This window comes from Carassius carassius, chromosome 27 (assembly GCF_963082965.1).
Source record: "Carassius carassius chromosome 27, fCarCar2.1, whole genome shotgun sequence".
Taxonomy (NCBI): Eukaryota; Metazoa; Chordata; class Actinopteri; order Cypriniformes; family Cyprinidae; genus Carassius; species Carassius carassius.
In genome coordinates, this window is record NC_081781.1 from 29,976,404 (window position 1) to 29,991,403 (window position 15,000).

General features: G+C 39.7%; 1 protein-coding gene across 2 annotated transcripts in view; it reads right to left on the reverse strand.

The window, feature by feature from the left end:
* Nucleotides 1-15,000, reverse strand: part of rpf2 (ribosome production factor 2 homolog) — an 81,429-nt gene that overhangs the window by 5,471 nt on the left and 60,958 nt on the right. Inside the window, exon 1 of one of the 2 annotated variants that reach the window (XM_059513388.1) lies at nt 680-746. The exons of the other annotated variant lie outside the window; for it this stretch is intronic. Coding sequence (XP_059369371.1) covers nt 680-702 — 23 coding nt within the window. The 5' untranslated portion in view covers nt 703-746. Of the gene's footprint in view, nt 1-679; nt 747-15,000 lie in introns of those variants that run through there. 2 annotated transcript variants of the gene reach the window in all.

The window sequence follows — 15,000 nt, forward strand, 5'->3', positions numbered from 1 at the left end:
ATAAGGCTACATTTATTTGAACTAAAGTACAGAAAAAGCAGTAATATTGTTAAATATGTGTACTATATAATATAACGGTTTTCTGTGTGAATCTGTGTTAAAGTGTAATGTATTTCTGTGATGCTCCGCTGTATTTCCAGCATCATTCCTCCAGTCTTCAGTGTCACATGATCTTCAGAAATCATGAATAATATGATGATTTACTGCTGTTGAACACAGTTGAGTACAATTTTTATCATGGTTTATCTGAAATAAAAAGCTTTTGTAACATTATACAAGCCATACAGAAATAAATTAGAGTTGACAAATATATTCAAACAGAAAGCAGTTATTTTAAATGTCACTCTGTCTGCTGTAGTTTGGATCAAACAGACGCATGTTTGATGAGCAGAAGAGACTTCTATAAAAACCTCACAGATCTCACTGTTCAGAAGCATTAGTCTCCCTCAGTTCACAGAAACACGGATGGGCTGATTTACAGGCCTTTTAAAGGTGTTGTATTATACTAAATGTGTTTTATTACATTAGTGAGGTCACATGGTAATCCCACAGACAGTGTTCTGTGAAGACTCTTTAAACAGCGGTGTATCTCAGTGGAGTTATCTCTGACCAAACCAGCTCACTAAACCACAGCTTGATAAACTGTTGGTAAAGTTTAAGTATTGATGAGTTTACTCACACGATCCCGTCCCGATGTGCCATGCTCGTGTAGATCTGTGTGTATGGAACACGTGAAACTAAACAGTGAAGCCCGCGGCGAAACCACACCAGCTTCCGGTGGAACCCGGAAGTGTCATAATAAGAGTCGATAAAAGGGTTTTCTTCGCGTCACAAAAAAACGACACAACACGACTTTTTAACTTTTCAGATTAAAACAACCTTTTTAATATTAATTCAGTGGTGTAACGCGGTGGGCACGGAAAACTAGCTTGTGGCGCGATTACACGGGTTCGAGTCCTATATGGGAGGCCGTTTGAGGCGAAACCCATTGAAAACTTGCGATACACACTGAAACCCTTGCGATACACACTGAAACCCTTGCGATACACACTGAAACACTTGCGATACACACTGAAACCCTTGCGATACACACTGAAACACTTGCGATACACACTGAAACACTTGTGCGTACAAGTGAAACACTATATATCTGTGCAAATATATAAAAACTTTGAAACATTCTCGCGTGTGAGAGAGCATTAACATTTTCAGTGTGTCCGGAAGTCATTTCACTGGAACCGGAAGTTATACTACTTCTTCTTCTTCGGTTTTATGGCGGGTAGCACCAAACCCTGCAAACATGCCCCTGCGGGGCCCATGCTGGCTTTTTGCGGGCACAGTGGGCTAGGGCCAGCCCACACCAAACCTAAACAGGCCCAGTGCGGGCTTGCCCAGGCGAGGCCCACAGCTTTGGGCTCACCGCGGGCTAACTGTGAGCAGCCCACACTAGCGGGCTACCCACATTAAGCCCATGATGGCATTGTGGGCTAGCCCGTTCGGGCCCAGAGTAGATTTTGTACCTTTGGGCCCATGCAGGTTTTGTTTAGGTAGCCCACTTTCATTACGTTTTGCTGCTTTTTAAAATTGAATATGAAATTAAATAAGACCACCATTTATAACTCTGCTCAGAAGGAATAAAAAGAAAAAAATCCATTATTTGCATTGGATTGTGTCTACAAGACAACGCATGATCCCTTTAAAAACTCTAAGAACAAATCTATTAATTTTACTGGATATGTTGATTGTAATGTAATCCAAAATAAATTGGTGCAATTGGTGGTAAAAAATATCTGTCTGCCTCGTAATTTAAAAAGAAAATCGACCAACCTAGTTCATTTTGAATCCTGCATATTAGGAATAAAACAATTTATATTTATTTGAGAAGGTCAAAATGTACAGTTATTGATGGTACAGAGATATGAAGAAGTTATAAGTTATTATGATATCCATCACTCTGGCCGAGTTAGTTGAGTTTAAATTAAATTTTAAACTTCTTTCTTCTTTGTGTCTGTTTTTATACAATTTCCCATAGGCCTAATGCCATTTATATCATTCTAATATAGCTAAACATTTTCAACAATAAAAAATACATTAAATTGAAAGAAAAGACAAGTTCACATGACTAATAACACCTCAGTCAAGTCAAATAAATGTTTATTTATTATAGGTGCTTTTCACACAAAAACTTTTATAACTTTTTACTTTTTTTTTCTATCTATCGGAAACCAGACACAGGATTTTTATTCTTGTCAGCTTAATTTAAATCTCTTAGGGTATAAAAAGAATATGCACATATTTTATTACAACTCTTATATCTGCCAAGTAGGCTATAGCACAGCGAGTGTGAGAATTAAACTAATTAAACAAATAATAATAATACATAGGTTATTTAGGCTTTTCAAAACACTTTGCCCTCGTTGTTTAAAGTTTAAATACACTACTAATTTAAAATCACAGAATATTTTGTCTAATGAAATATCTATTTAAGTATCTATTTTCTATCCTTAACTTGGCATTACAGTTTAAATTACATTAAATAAAAGATTAATACATGCGTGTTAAAAGTATCCAATTCCGCGCATGCGTCGAACGTATTTGATTAATCAACGTCATCGCGCTACAGGCTGCAGTCGTCACTTGCCGTCTTGCCGCCTTCTTAACGGTTGTTTCTGTCTTCACGGTGAGATACTCCTGACTCTGAGGTGAGTTTTAACTGTAAATTGAGTATTATCTTTAACAGTTAATATTTGCCATAGTGTGTGTGTTCTGCTATTATTGTATTTCAGTACCTATTTTTTTTGTTGTTAATCCAGGCCATGTTTTTGTCGAACGACAACGGAGTAACGTTAGTTAGCTTATATAGGCTAAATATGGTCCTTTTCACCCCGTTTGCCATATTATGTATGTTACCATGTCAGATTGTCACAGTAAACTGCTGAAGTCTAAGGAAAAAAGTTCTTAAGTTATAACTTCGTTCGTCTAACGGTGCTCTGAGCACACGATTTTTGATCGTGCACGATTAAAATGGCTCCACGATCTGCTTTTGAAGAAATATCCTAGTATCCTGATACAGTGCATTCAGTAGTTGGTTATGTGATACGTCTAAAGTGAAATTAAACATTTGAGAGAAAACTACTCGGTTATTATCGTAACATCAGTTCCCCGTGGTGAAAGTAAACTCCCTTTCCTCGATTTACTGAAGCCTATAATAATGTAAAACGCATTTGTGCAGCCGCACAGCTAGCAACAGTGAGCGTCTGGCTCACTCATTGGCTGTGCTGCGGCAACTGCACATCCAATGGCGCAGGCGCCTCTGACGTGTGCGCCAATGAGCTAGCATCACGCCATTACACATCAGAGCCCGCCAAGGGGGCGCGGCCTTAGCCATTAGTCCCCGAAAAACGCCATTTTAGCAGAAAACATTTGAGAGAAAACTGGTTGTATATAGAGCATACAGGTCTTAAAATGGCAGCATCCTAATATTAAACATGCTGCCGCTTGTCTTTAAAGGGATATTTCACCCAAAAATGTCAAATGTCATTATTTACTCACTGTAATGTTGTATCAAACCTGTATTAATTTCTTTATTGTACAGAACACAAAATAAGATATTTTGAAGAATGTGGATAACCAAACAGTTGCTGGTCCCCATTGACTTCCAATGTAGAAAAAAAACATAATACTAATCACTGTGGACCAGCAACTGTCTGGTTACCCACATTCTTCAAAATAACTTTTTTCAACAGAAAAAAATCATTAGCGTTTAAAACAACTTGAGAGAGTAAATGATAACAGATTTTTTGGGTTAACAGTTAACTATCCCTAATATAACAAAACACAAAGAGAAAAATCACCCACTGCTCTTGACTAAGAAATTTAACACAGTAGCTTTATTAAGAATCAATGTATAATTTATACAGTGAAGTGTAGTGTTTTATTGTTATATTTGTTCATTTAATTTTGTACTTGAATGCTATTAAAGGTAGCTGAAAAAAATAAAGCACTGTTGATTTCATTTGTATAATGCAGTGTTTCCCACAGAATTAGACTCTATTTGCGGTGGTGTGGTATTTGGGGACCGGGGGGGGGGGGGGGGGGGGGGGTGATTAAGTTAAATATATCATATATATATATATCAATCATATATTTTTATTGACAAGTACACATTGATGAATAGCCTATTCATGTTTTAACCAAGAGAGATAAAGCGCTTACACTGAGACATCTATTGTTTGAATTTTGTTATAAAATAGACAAGAATTAGAAAGTTAAGACCTTTTTTCAGATTAAAACTAAGCACAAAGATTATTGCGGTCATGATTTATGAAGTGTCTGTAACGGTTACGTCCATAACGCATTATTATGGTTGTTCAGCACAAGTAGTGAGATGAATTGTCGAACCTAATATGCATTTAAAGGTTTAGTTCACCCAAAAATGAAAATTCTGTCAGTAATTACTCACCCTCATGTTGTTCCAACCCCGTAAGACCTTCGTTCATCTTCGGAACACAAATTAAGATATTTTTGATGAAATCTGAGAGCTGATCACTCCTCCATAGGCTTCTAAGTGACTGAAACTTGCTGGCCCAGAAAAGTTATTAAAGAGATCGTTAATATAGTCCAAGTGACTACAGTGGCTCAATCTTAAGGATATCAAGCGACGAGAATACTTTTTGTGCACAAAAAGGCTCACTATTGGCCGACACTTGTCATTTGTGTGATGCGTGTGATGTACAACACAGACGTGCTGCGCAGTTATACTACGTGAAATAACTCGAGGCCCAGAGAGAAGGAAATGAATAGTGGAATAAATTTGTTATTTTGGGGTTTTTTTGCGCACAAAAAGTATTCTCGTCGCTTGATAAACTTAAGATTGAGCCACTGGAGTCACTTGGACTATATTAATGATCTCTTTAATAACTTTTCTGGGCCAGCAAGTTTCGGTCCCTTAGAAGCCTATGGAGGAGTGATCAGCTCTCAGATTTAATCAAAAATATCTTAATTTGTGTTCAGAAGATGAATGAAGGTCTTACTGGTTTGGAACAACATGAGGGTGAGTAATTACTGACATAATTTTCATTTTTGGGTGAACTAACCCTTTAAACATAATTTAGCTTTGTACAGTATATAAGTTATTTGCATTTGTAATTGTTATATTATATAAACTTATATAAAACTTATATTGTGTTCTCTTTATTATAGCCCTTATAAATTGCTTAAAAAAACTGGCAGTGCTGTTGTAAATTAGTCTATTTTCATTTTAAAATTGAAAAATTAGACAAAAGTTTATTAGGTTGCCTGATTATTTTAACAGAATATTTATTTGACTCGGCAAGGGAATGTCCTTTCTTTGTGCCCAAGAAAGTGAAAGTCTTATATATATTTTATCACAGGTTACGAGGATATGGCTTCCAGGAGTTATTGGACTAAGCGCCGGCACACATTAAGAATCCTGAATTCTTTTGATACATCATCTTCAGTTCAGGAGATTAATGGAGGTGAAAGTTTGGGAGAAGTTAATCCTGAATCCAATCTGGATGTCAATGATGAGGAAGATGATATTTTCATGGATTGCCTAAATTCATTTGATGACTGTGGCAACAGTAGTGATGAGAGTGATGCAGTTGAAGATGGTGATAGAGACTGTAGTGATGAGAGTGATACAGTGGAAGATGTTGACAGCAGTGATGAGGGTGATACAGTGGAAGATGAATGTGCAAAACTATCAAAGGTGCTGTGTGAGTGGGCTCTGAGGAATGATGTGCCACAGAACACCCTCTCAGATCTTCTTTGTGCACTACAGGAGTTCCATCCAAATTTACCAAAGCAAGCTCGCACCCTGCTACAAACCGCAAAAATAGCAGCCAATGTTAAAAACATCAAAGGAGGTGAATATATACATTTTGGCATTCTCACTTACCTGCGGACAATTTCAACTCTCATCAACGATGTTAGCAACACTATTGGCCTCCAAATTAATGTTGATGGGTTGCCCTTGTACAAGAGCTCTGCTTTGCAGTTGTGGCCAATTTTGGGCAAAGTGTCATTTGCAGACGAACCTTTTGTTATTGGAATTTTTTGTGGCAATAGCAAGCCTCTGGATTTGGAGCAGTATTTGTCTGACTTTGTGCAGAAGGTAGCTAGCCTTGAGTGAGGCTTTGAGGTAGCAGGAAAGAACTTTACTTTAAAGATTGACTGCTTCATTTGCGATGCTCCTGCAAGATCGTTTATTAAAAACATGCCATGCAGTGATGGCTATCTCTGTGAGATTGCAGCAGCTAAGGCAGTATATGCCAATTGAGTTTCAGAGAAAGCCAAGAAGATTAGCAAACATTGACCGGTGGAAAGCCACTGAATTCCGCCAGTTCTTACTTTATACAGGCCCAATTGTTTTACAAGACATCCTTTCCTCTTCCCACTACAGAAATTTCATGAATCTCTCAATTGCCATGTACTTGATGCTCTCTCCTGCCTTGTGTAATTATTACTGTGACTACGCTGATGCTCTTATGAAACATTTCTTAAGCGAATTTGAGCAGTTGTATAGTGCTGATGAATTGGTGTATAATGTGCACAGTTTGACTCATTTGGCTGATGATGTTAGGAGGTATGGAGCTTTAGATGGAGTGTCAGCTTTTCCATTCGAAAACTATATGAGGAAATTGAAAAAAGCTTCCCGGAAACCACAGTTTGTTCTTAAACAAATATTTAACCAAATTACACTTGAAAGGACCTTTATTAAATCTAAAAAAGCAAAGCAGACAGACAGCAAGTCACCTTTGCTGAAAATGAAACACTCGTGTGGTCCATCAATACCTAACCTGCCTCACTGCACCCAGTATAAAAAGGCAATCTTTCAACAGTTCTGCGTTGCCACAACTACTGGGGACAACTGTGTGATGGTTCAAGGGAATTTGGGACTGGTACAGAACATATTATGTGATGAAAAGACCAACACAAAGTACATAATTTTCAAGAGGTTTTCAAAGCTAGATTCCCTTTACTCCAGTCCTCTAGATTCAAAAGACATCAGTGTTTATAAAGCAAGTCATCTAGAAAGTACAGACCAAATAAACTACCTGTCAGATATAACAAGAAAATATGTTTTGATCCACACAGACACAGAATGGGCAGCCATTCCATTTCTCCACAGCTACTGAGGTTTTTTTTTTCTTTCTTTTTTTGTATGTGTATGTGTATGTGTCTTGCACCAGCGAGCCACCCTCCACCAGCGAGCCACATTGCACAAGCAAGCCACCCTCCACCAGCGAGCCACCCTCCACCAGCGGGCCACCCTCCACCAGCGAGCCACCCTCCACCAGCGGGCCACCCTCCACCAGCGGGCCACCCTCCACCAGCGGGCCACCCTCCACCAGCGGGCCACCCTCCACCAGCGAGCCACCCTCCACCAGCGGGCCACCCTCCACCAGCGGGCCACCCTCCACCAGCGAGCCACCCTCCACCAGCGAGCCACCCTCCACCAGCGGGCCACCCTCCACCAGCGGGCCACCCTCCACCAGCGAGCCACCCTCCACCAGCGAGCCACCTTCCACCAGCGGGCCACCCTCCACCAGCGGGCCACCCTCCACCAGCGAGCCACCCTCCACCAGCGGGCCACCCTGCACAAGCGAGCCACCCTCCACCAGCGAGCCACCCTCCACCAGCGGGCCACCCTCCACCAGCGAGCCACCCTCCACCAGCGAGATGGCCCTGTACAACATTGTGGAGTTCCCAGATAACTCAGTAGGGATTGTGAGCAGCAAATGGCTTAATGAGGACTCCTCCATAACTCTGTGGCCGCCTTATACTGACCCTGGCAAACACAAGGCAGCTTTGTTGATGCACGAAGTTCCTGGAGAGACATGGAAAGCACATGAAATCTGTGTTTTGGGCACAGCAGGTAGATTTTTTTTTTTCTCCCAGAATTGTAAATAACTTAAACTGAGCATTGCATGAAAGGTGTCAAGGAACATGTGAATGGATGAAAGACCTATTGACATTTATTTTGTTTCTTACAGTGGATTATGAAAAGGCAAGATATAAAGCCAAAATGGCAGAAACAAATTTAACTGTTGCCAGTGAACCTGAAGAATTAGATCGCAGTCAGCGTTCAAGACAGTAAGTGTTGTTCTATTGCCTTTACTGTCTAGTACATTTATGCAAATTAGGTTAAATATTAAATAGGGCTGCACAATTAATCGAATTTCTAATCGCGATTACGTAATCGTTCAAAGCCATGATTACAAAAAAAAAAGCTGCTTACATTAATCTGCGTGGTGTGTTTAGAGCATGTTACATTCAGAGAATGACTACTTCAGAGAACCCAGCACAATAGGAACTACCAGAGACGTAAGTGTACACTGAAATAAAAAGTCTCTCACCTCAGAAAAACGGACTTTCCTGTCCTGTCAGCCGCTATAATGCAGTAGCACGCACTCTTCAATTGCACGTGCAAATGTGGCGGCGCGCGTAGGCCTATATCGCTTCACTATATAACGTGCAAAATAAACAAGCATGCAATGTCGTTACGTTTTAAATTAGAAAAAAAAAACGTGTTGTCCAGATTCAGTATATGCGGACAGATGAGATGTCAGGCTATATGTCAGTTGTATTATGTCACTCTTTAATTGCATGTGCAAATGCGCCGGTGCGCGCTGTATCACTTCACTAAAGCGCAAAAGAAATATGAGCATGCAACGTCGTAAATTAGTAAGTAACGAAATAAAAGTAAAATACCAATAAATCATGTTATTTGTACGTCATGTGTTTTGCATGCAGGTATGATGCTCATTCTATTTATCAGGTGCAGCTTCCATGTTTCTTTAACAGTTCTTGTAAGAATTGTGTACCATGGTAACTGTTGTTTCCATAACCCCAAAATGCCACTTATTGGTTATTTGGTATATTTTTATGACTGTGGTGGTTTGATTGTATTAACAAAAACTAGTTTGGGACTGCTATTTAATAGCTTAACCTCGTAGGCCTACTGTTTATTTATCAGTACAAGTCATATTCTTACAATTTATTTGTATGCTAAGGAAAGGGGGACAGTACTTGTGTGTCAACAATTTTTGTGTAAACAAATGTATTATAATAGGCCTATATATTCCTAAAAAGGTGGGTCGCAACTTGATTACCATGGGGAAATGTGGGTCCCATGGCCAAACTATTCAAAACATCATTCAATGTAAATTGTGATAATCGTAATTAATAATCGCAATTACAATTTCAATGGAATAATCGACAATTATGATTTTTGTTATAATCGTGCAGCCCAAATATTAAACATAAATTATAGTACTGGTGCATTCTTAGTTATAAATGTTGTGAACAAGATCCTGAAAGCAAACTTACTATTTCTAAAATAGTATGAGCCAGTTATTAGTATAAGCCAGTTATTTAGTATGAGCCAGCTGTTCATTTGTGTTAAAATGCATTCTTGGATTGTTTCTCCTCATTTTGTGCAGACCTACCAAACGCTACATTGATTTTGAGCCTGAATCTGCTCCACTGAAACGGCAGAGACAGTCACAAAGCCTTCCACCTGCGAGTCGCCTTCCACCAGCGAGTCGCTTTCCACCAGAGAGTCGCCTTCCACCAGAGAGTCGCCTTCCACCAGCGAGTCGCCTTCCACCAGAGAGTCGCCTTCCACCAGAGAGTCGCCTTCCACCAGAGAGTCACTTTCCACCAGAGAGTCACTTTCCACCAGCGAGTCACCTTTCACCTGAGAGTCACTTTCCACCAGCGAGTCCCCTTCCACCAGAGAGTCACTTTCCACCAGCGAGTCCCCTTCCACCAGCGAGTCGCTTTCCACCAGAGAGTCGCCTTCCACCAGCGAGTCGCCTTCCACCAGAGAGTCGCCTTCCACCAGAGAGTCGCCTTCCACCAGAGAGTCACTTTCCACCAGCGAGTCCCCTTCCACCAGAGAGTCACTTTCCACCAGCGAGTCGCTTTCCACCAGAGAGTCACTTTCCACCAGCGAGTCACCTTTCACCTGAGAGTCACTTTCCACCAGCGAGTCCCCTTCCACCAGAGAGTCACTTTCCACCAGCGAGTCGCTTTCCACCAGAGAGTCACTTTCCACCAGCGAGTCACCTTTCACCTGAGAGTCACTTTCCACCAGCGAGTCCCCTTCCACCAGAGAGTCACTTTCCACCAGCGAGTCGCTTTCCACCAGAGAGTCACTTTCCACCAGCGAGTCCCCTTCCACCAGAGAGTCACTTTCCACCAGCGAGTCGCTTTCCACCAGCGAGTCGCTTTCCACCAGAGAGTCACTTTCCACCAGCGAGTCGCCTTCCACCAGAGAGTCACTTTCCACCAGCGAGTCCCCTTCCACCAGACAGTCACTTTCCACCAGCGAGTCACCTTTCACCTGAGAGTCACTTTCCACCAGCGAGTCACTTTCCACCAGCGAGTCGCTTTCCACCAGAGAGTCACTTTCCACCAGCGAGTCACCTTTCACCTGAGAGCAACCTTCCACCTGCAAGCCGTCCTTCACCTGCAGCATTCCCCCTTCCTGTGAGGCACTCTCTATCAGCAGGTATGTTTAGTAGTCTGTAAAAAGGCTTACACCTCTCTAGCCTTGGAAGCAAAAGTATTTTTTACTCTTTGTGGCTACATCTTGTAATGATGGTTATTCATTGAGAATTGGTTAGTATCCATTTCTTTCTTATTAGGCTAGGCCTTACATTACCTAATAATTAGTTGTCGACCGATATTGTTTTTTTCATGGCCGATGACGATATCTTAGAGAGCAGGGTGGCCGTTGGCCGATATAAAGCCGATATTTTTATTATATACTTTATATTTATTTTAATCAATATTTTATACATTTTAAATAAATTAGAAAAAAAATCTTTAAAATTAAACATGCTTATACTTTAGATGGCAACCTCTTGAATCTGCAACAGTATTTTTCACAAATAAAGTAATTGTTAAAAAATATATGAATATATGAATAAAAAGGAAGTAAGCACTGTAACAGGGCACTCAGTAGTCTGGTAATTTCGTGCGCACTGGTAATCATTTTTTTTTTTAAATAAAGACAAGGTAATGCTAATTTTACATACATCCCTGGCGCTAAGTGATCAAACCGTTCTCTTCTCAGGCTGGTGTTCTCAGCGCTGCCCATCAAAATAAAAGTCCGGAGCGCCGTCAAAATAAAAGTCCCGCTTCCAACACATTGGCCAATCAGAAAAACTTATCGGCCGATGCCGATATTTTAAAAGTGCCAAATAAAGTGATATATCGGTCGACCACTACTAATAATATTTGGATTTTGTCTGTAATGTATTGTCTGTGGATTTGATTGTTTCATTAGTAGAGATGCACCGATTACAATTTTCTATGCCGAATCAGATTTCCATTTTTTCATTGAGTTTGACCTGCCGATACCGATTTTAGCCGATTCTGATTTAATTTTTTCTTATCACTTTACAGCACACACAAATATTTATTTTCTATCTTTTCTTTAATAGAATATTTTGCATAGAACATGGAACATTTTTAACAGATAATCGCTATAATGCATACTTTTACCGAAACTAAATGATTAAAAATAAGCTTAAATGCATAAATCTTCTATAAATATTTTTCATTATTCATTTTATTTTCTGACATGCTCCAATTTTTTGTTAAAACACTACACATGGTTTATTCTGTGCATTTTGAGCAGTTTTTGTGTGAAATAATTTCTATTTTGTCCATCAAAAGGGTACTTTCACTTTAATTGAGCGTGAGCAGAGCAGCAAAAACTAGACTCAGTGCCGGTCATGGCCGATCACGGGAAAATCAGCCAATTCCGGTCAATCTGTGCATCTCTATTCATTAGCCTATATCATTATTTTCACCTATTACAGGTACAGAAGTATTTTAACAACATTCGATATCATGTATATGTGTATATTTAGCATTATAGTACAGAGAAAGTGACACAGAAAGCCACAAAGGCTACATTCAGACTGCAGGCCTTAAAGCTCAATTCTGAATTATTGCCAGATCCGATTTTTTTTTTTTTTTTTTTTGGACTGATTGTTCACATTATTTTTAAAATGTGGCCTGCATGCGCAAAAGAGTAATATGACGTAAATCGTGCGGAAGTAAACATGGAGGCCACAGAGGTTAGTGCTAGCATCTACGGTTTTGTTTTTAGGTTGATTTCAGGTGGAAGAAAGAATTTGTGAGCAAATAATAACGAGGGGGAGGAGAAAGAGAGTTAAATTTGCTCTTACCCGCTGTTCTCGTTCCCGCTAGCGCAGAATTGTGAAGATGATCAATCTAGGGTGACGTCAAAGTCGCATTAATTCCAATTCGACTGTCCAGACTGAGGTCGCTTTTTTTTTCTTTTTTTTTTTAAATCCGACCTGTAACGGAATTGGACCTCATATTCAAGTTGCCCAAATCCGACCTGGAAAAGAGCATATTCCATGTGACTAGTGCTGTTCGGATTTGGATCACTTTGGCCTGCAATCTGAACCTAGCCAAAATGCTGTACAATACTGGACTCTTAAGCGCACACTGTTTTTTAGACCCCATTGTGAATTTATAGTTGGCCTATTATTCTGCTAAAACGGTCTCTGTGCTCAGTTTTAATTGTTTTCTTCCTTTTCAGGTATTGATAGATATTTAGTCAGTACACTAGAGGAGATTAAGGACAGGCTGACTATGCTGGAGAGAACAGTAGCAAATATCTCTCGATCGAGTACCAAAGAGATCACGTTGCCTGATGACGTCATATTACCCCTCCAAAGCTACCAGGACATGGAAAACTTGGAGCAAAAAATGGAAGATCATCAATGTCGGAAAGATTTGGTATGTCAACAGTAGCTCTTCTCAAGACAGAAATTACATACACTATATGGACAAAAGTAGTCTGTTACACCCTCAAGAACTTCAATGGCATGCCATTAAAATCCACATGCATTAACATGGACTTGGTCCCCACTTTGCAGTTGCAACAACTTTCACTCTTCTGGGAAGGATTTTCACAAGATTGTGGGGTGTCAGTGGAATTTTATGCGCAAACATCCACAAGAGTATTTGTGAAAGTTGTTGCAACTGCAAAGGGAGAACCAAGTCAATTGGTCCACATACTTTGTCCTGATCAACTAGTGGCGCTGTTCTAACAACTGTAGCTTCTCAACAAAGTGTCGCAGAGAAATTTCAAAGAAATTGCTTTTGAGAAATAGTCACCAGGGGGGTCTTGAAGTAAGAGAACCTACTGTCCCCAAACTGGCAACAGTGCAACTTCACCTGACTTTCTGCCATAACTAGAACTGTACTTTTCACTGACTGAAAGCTTTTAAAAATGTTTTGTCCTAAACCTATTTTTTTACCAATGCAAATCACTTTTTAATTTGTGTATTTTCCTTCCTATCTTGGAACCATTGGTGGGTGTAATGTCCAAGTTGCAACTAGGAGAATAATGACAACATTGATTGGCCATTCTTTAGCCACTCAAATGAACTGGAATGGCTCAAACCAAAAGAGACCATTTCAGAACCTGAGGCTAAGGAGGGTTGTAACAGGTAAGCTAGCATGTAATATATGAAATGGCATGTATATTAATTACTTCCCACACATGGTGTTGTTTCATGCCTATTTGCTTTTCAGAGGCTGTAAGAAAATGTTCATTTGTGCCAAGTCCTCCTGATTCTGAAATTGAGAGTGAAATAAAGGTGTGGCTGCGGAATTCAAGAGACAGAGCGGGTGGACGAAAGGAGCGTTACCACCGTCTGCTGACTGGTCAAGAGACCTCGGGGGAAGAGTGACCTTTGCTGGAAATGTTTAATGTGCTAATTATTCATTGGCAAAGCTCAAAGTAATAATTTTTTTTTTATCTTTATTTAAATTCATTTTATATTTGTGTAGAGTGTAGTCCCTTTCAGAGTTTTAAAATAGCTTTATTAAAGGATTAGTTCACTTCAAAATGAACATTTCCTGATAATTCACTCACCCCAATCCCATCCAAGATGTTCATGTCTTTCTTTCTTCAGTGGAAAAGAAATGAAGTTTTTTGAGGAAAACATTTCAGGATTTTTCTCCACACAATTGGCTTCAACGGCAACCAGAATGTTGAAGTTCAAATCAATGCCGTTTCAAAGGGCTCTGCACGATCCCAGCTGAGGAATGGGGTCTTATCTGGCGAAACTATCGCCCATTTTATATATATATATATATATAAAAAAAATTATATACTTTTTAACCACAATTGTTCGTCTTGTGCTGGTGTGCGATGTGCCACCTATTACGTCATCACGTTGGAAAGGTCACGGAAAAAAAAGAAAAAAATAATAAATTAAAACAAAGATATTGGACGATTTTGAAGTTGGAAGAGAAAATGAGATGGAATTTTTCGTCCTTCCCTACCTTTTTGAACCGGAGTACACAGACAAAAAACTTAGATGATGTGACGCGTGCCAACGTGGTGACGTAATGCGTGGCGGATCGCACACCAGCACAAAACAAACAATTGTGGTTAAAAAGTATATACTTTTTTTTTTTTTTTTTTTTATAAAATGGGCGATAGTTTCGCCAGATAAGACCCCATTCGTGCAGAGCCCTTTGAAACGGCATTGAACTTCAACATTCTGGTTGCCGTTGAAGCCAATTGTGTGGAGAAAAATCCTGAAATGTTTTCCTCAAAAAACTTCATTTCTTTTCCATTGAAGAAAGAAAGACATGAGCGTCTTGGATGGCATTGGGGTGAGTGAATTATCAGGAAATGTTCATTTTGAGGTGAACTAATCCTTTAACCTGTATTAACCTGAATTGAATGTTTTAAATTTTGTAATTAATAAATAAATTCATTTGAAATCCCTTTGTCTACTGTACATTTTTGACAAAGACATTAGTTAAGTGGTAACCGCATCCATTTCAGATGTATAGAATAATTGTTTTTCCCAAAGACAGTTATAGTAGCTAAAAAGTATTTAGTGGAACAGATTTATTGTTGTAGAATAATAGTGCGGGCCCTGTGTGGGCTAAGTGAGGGCTTCCTGG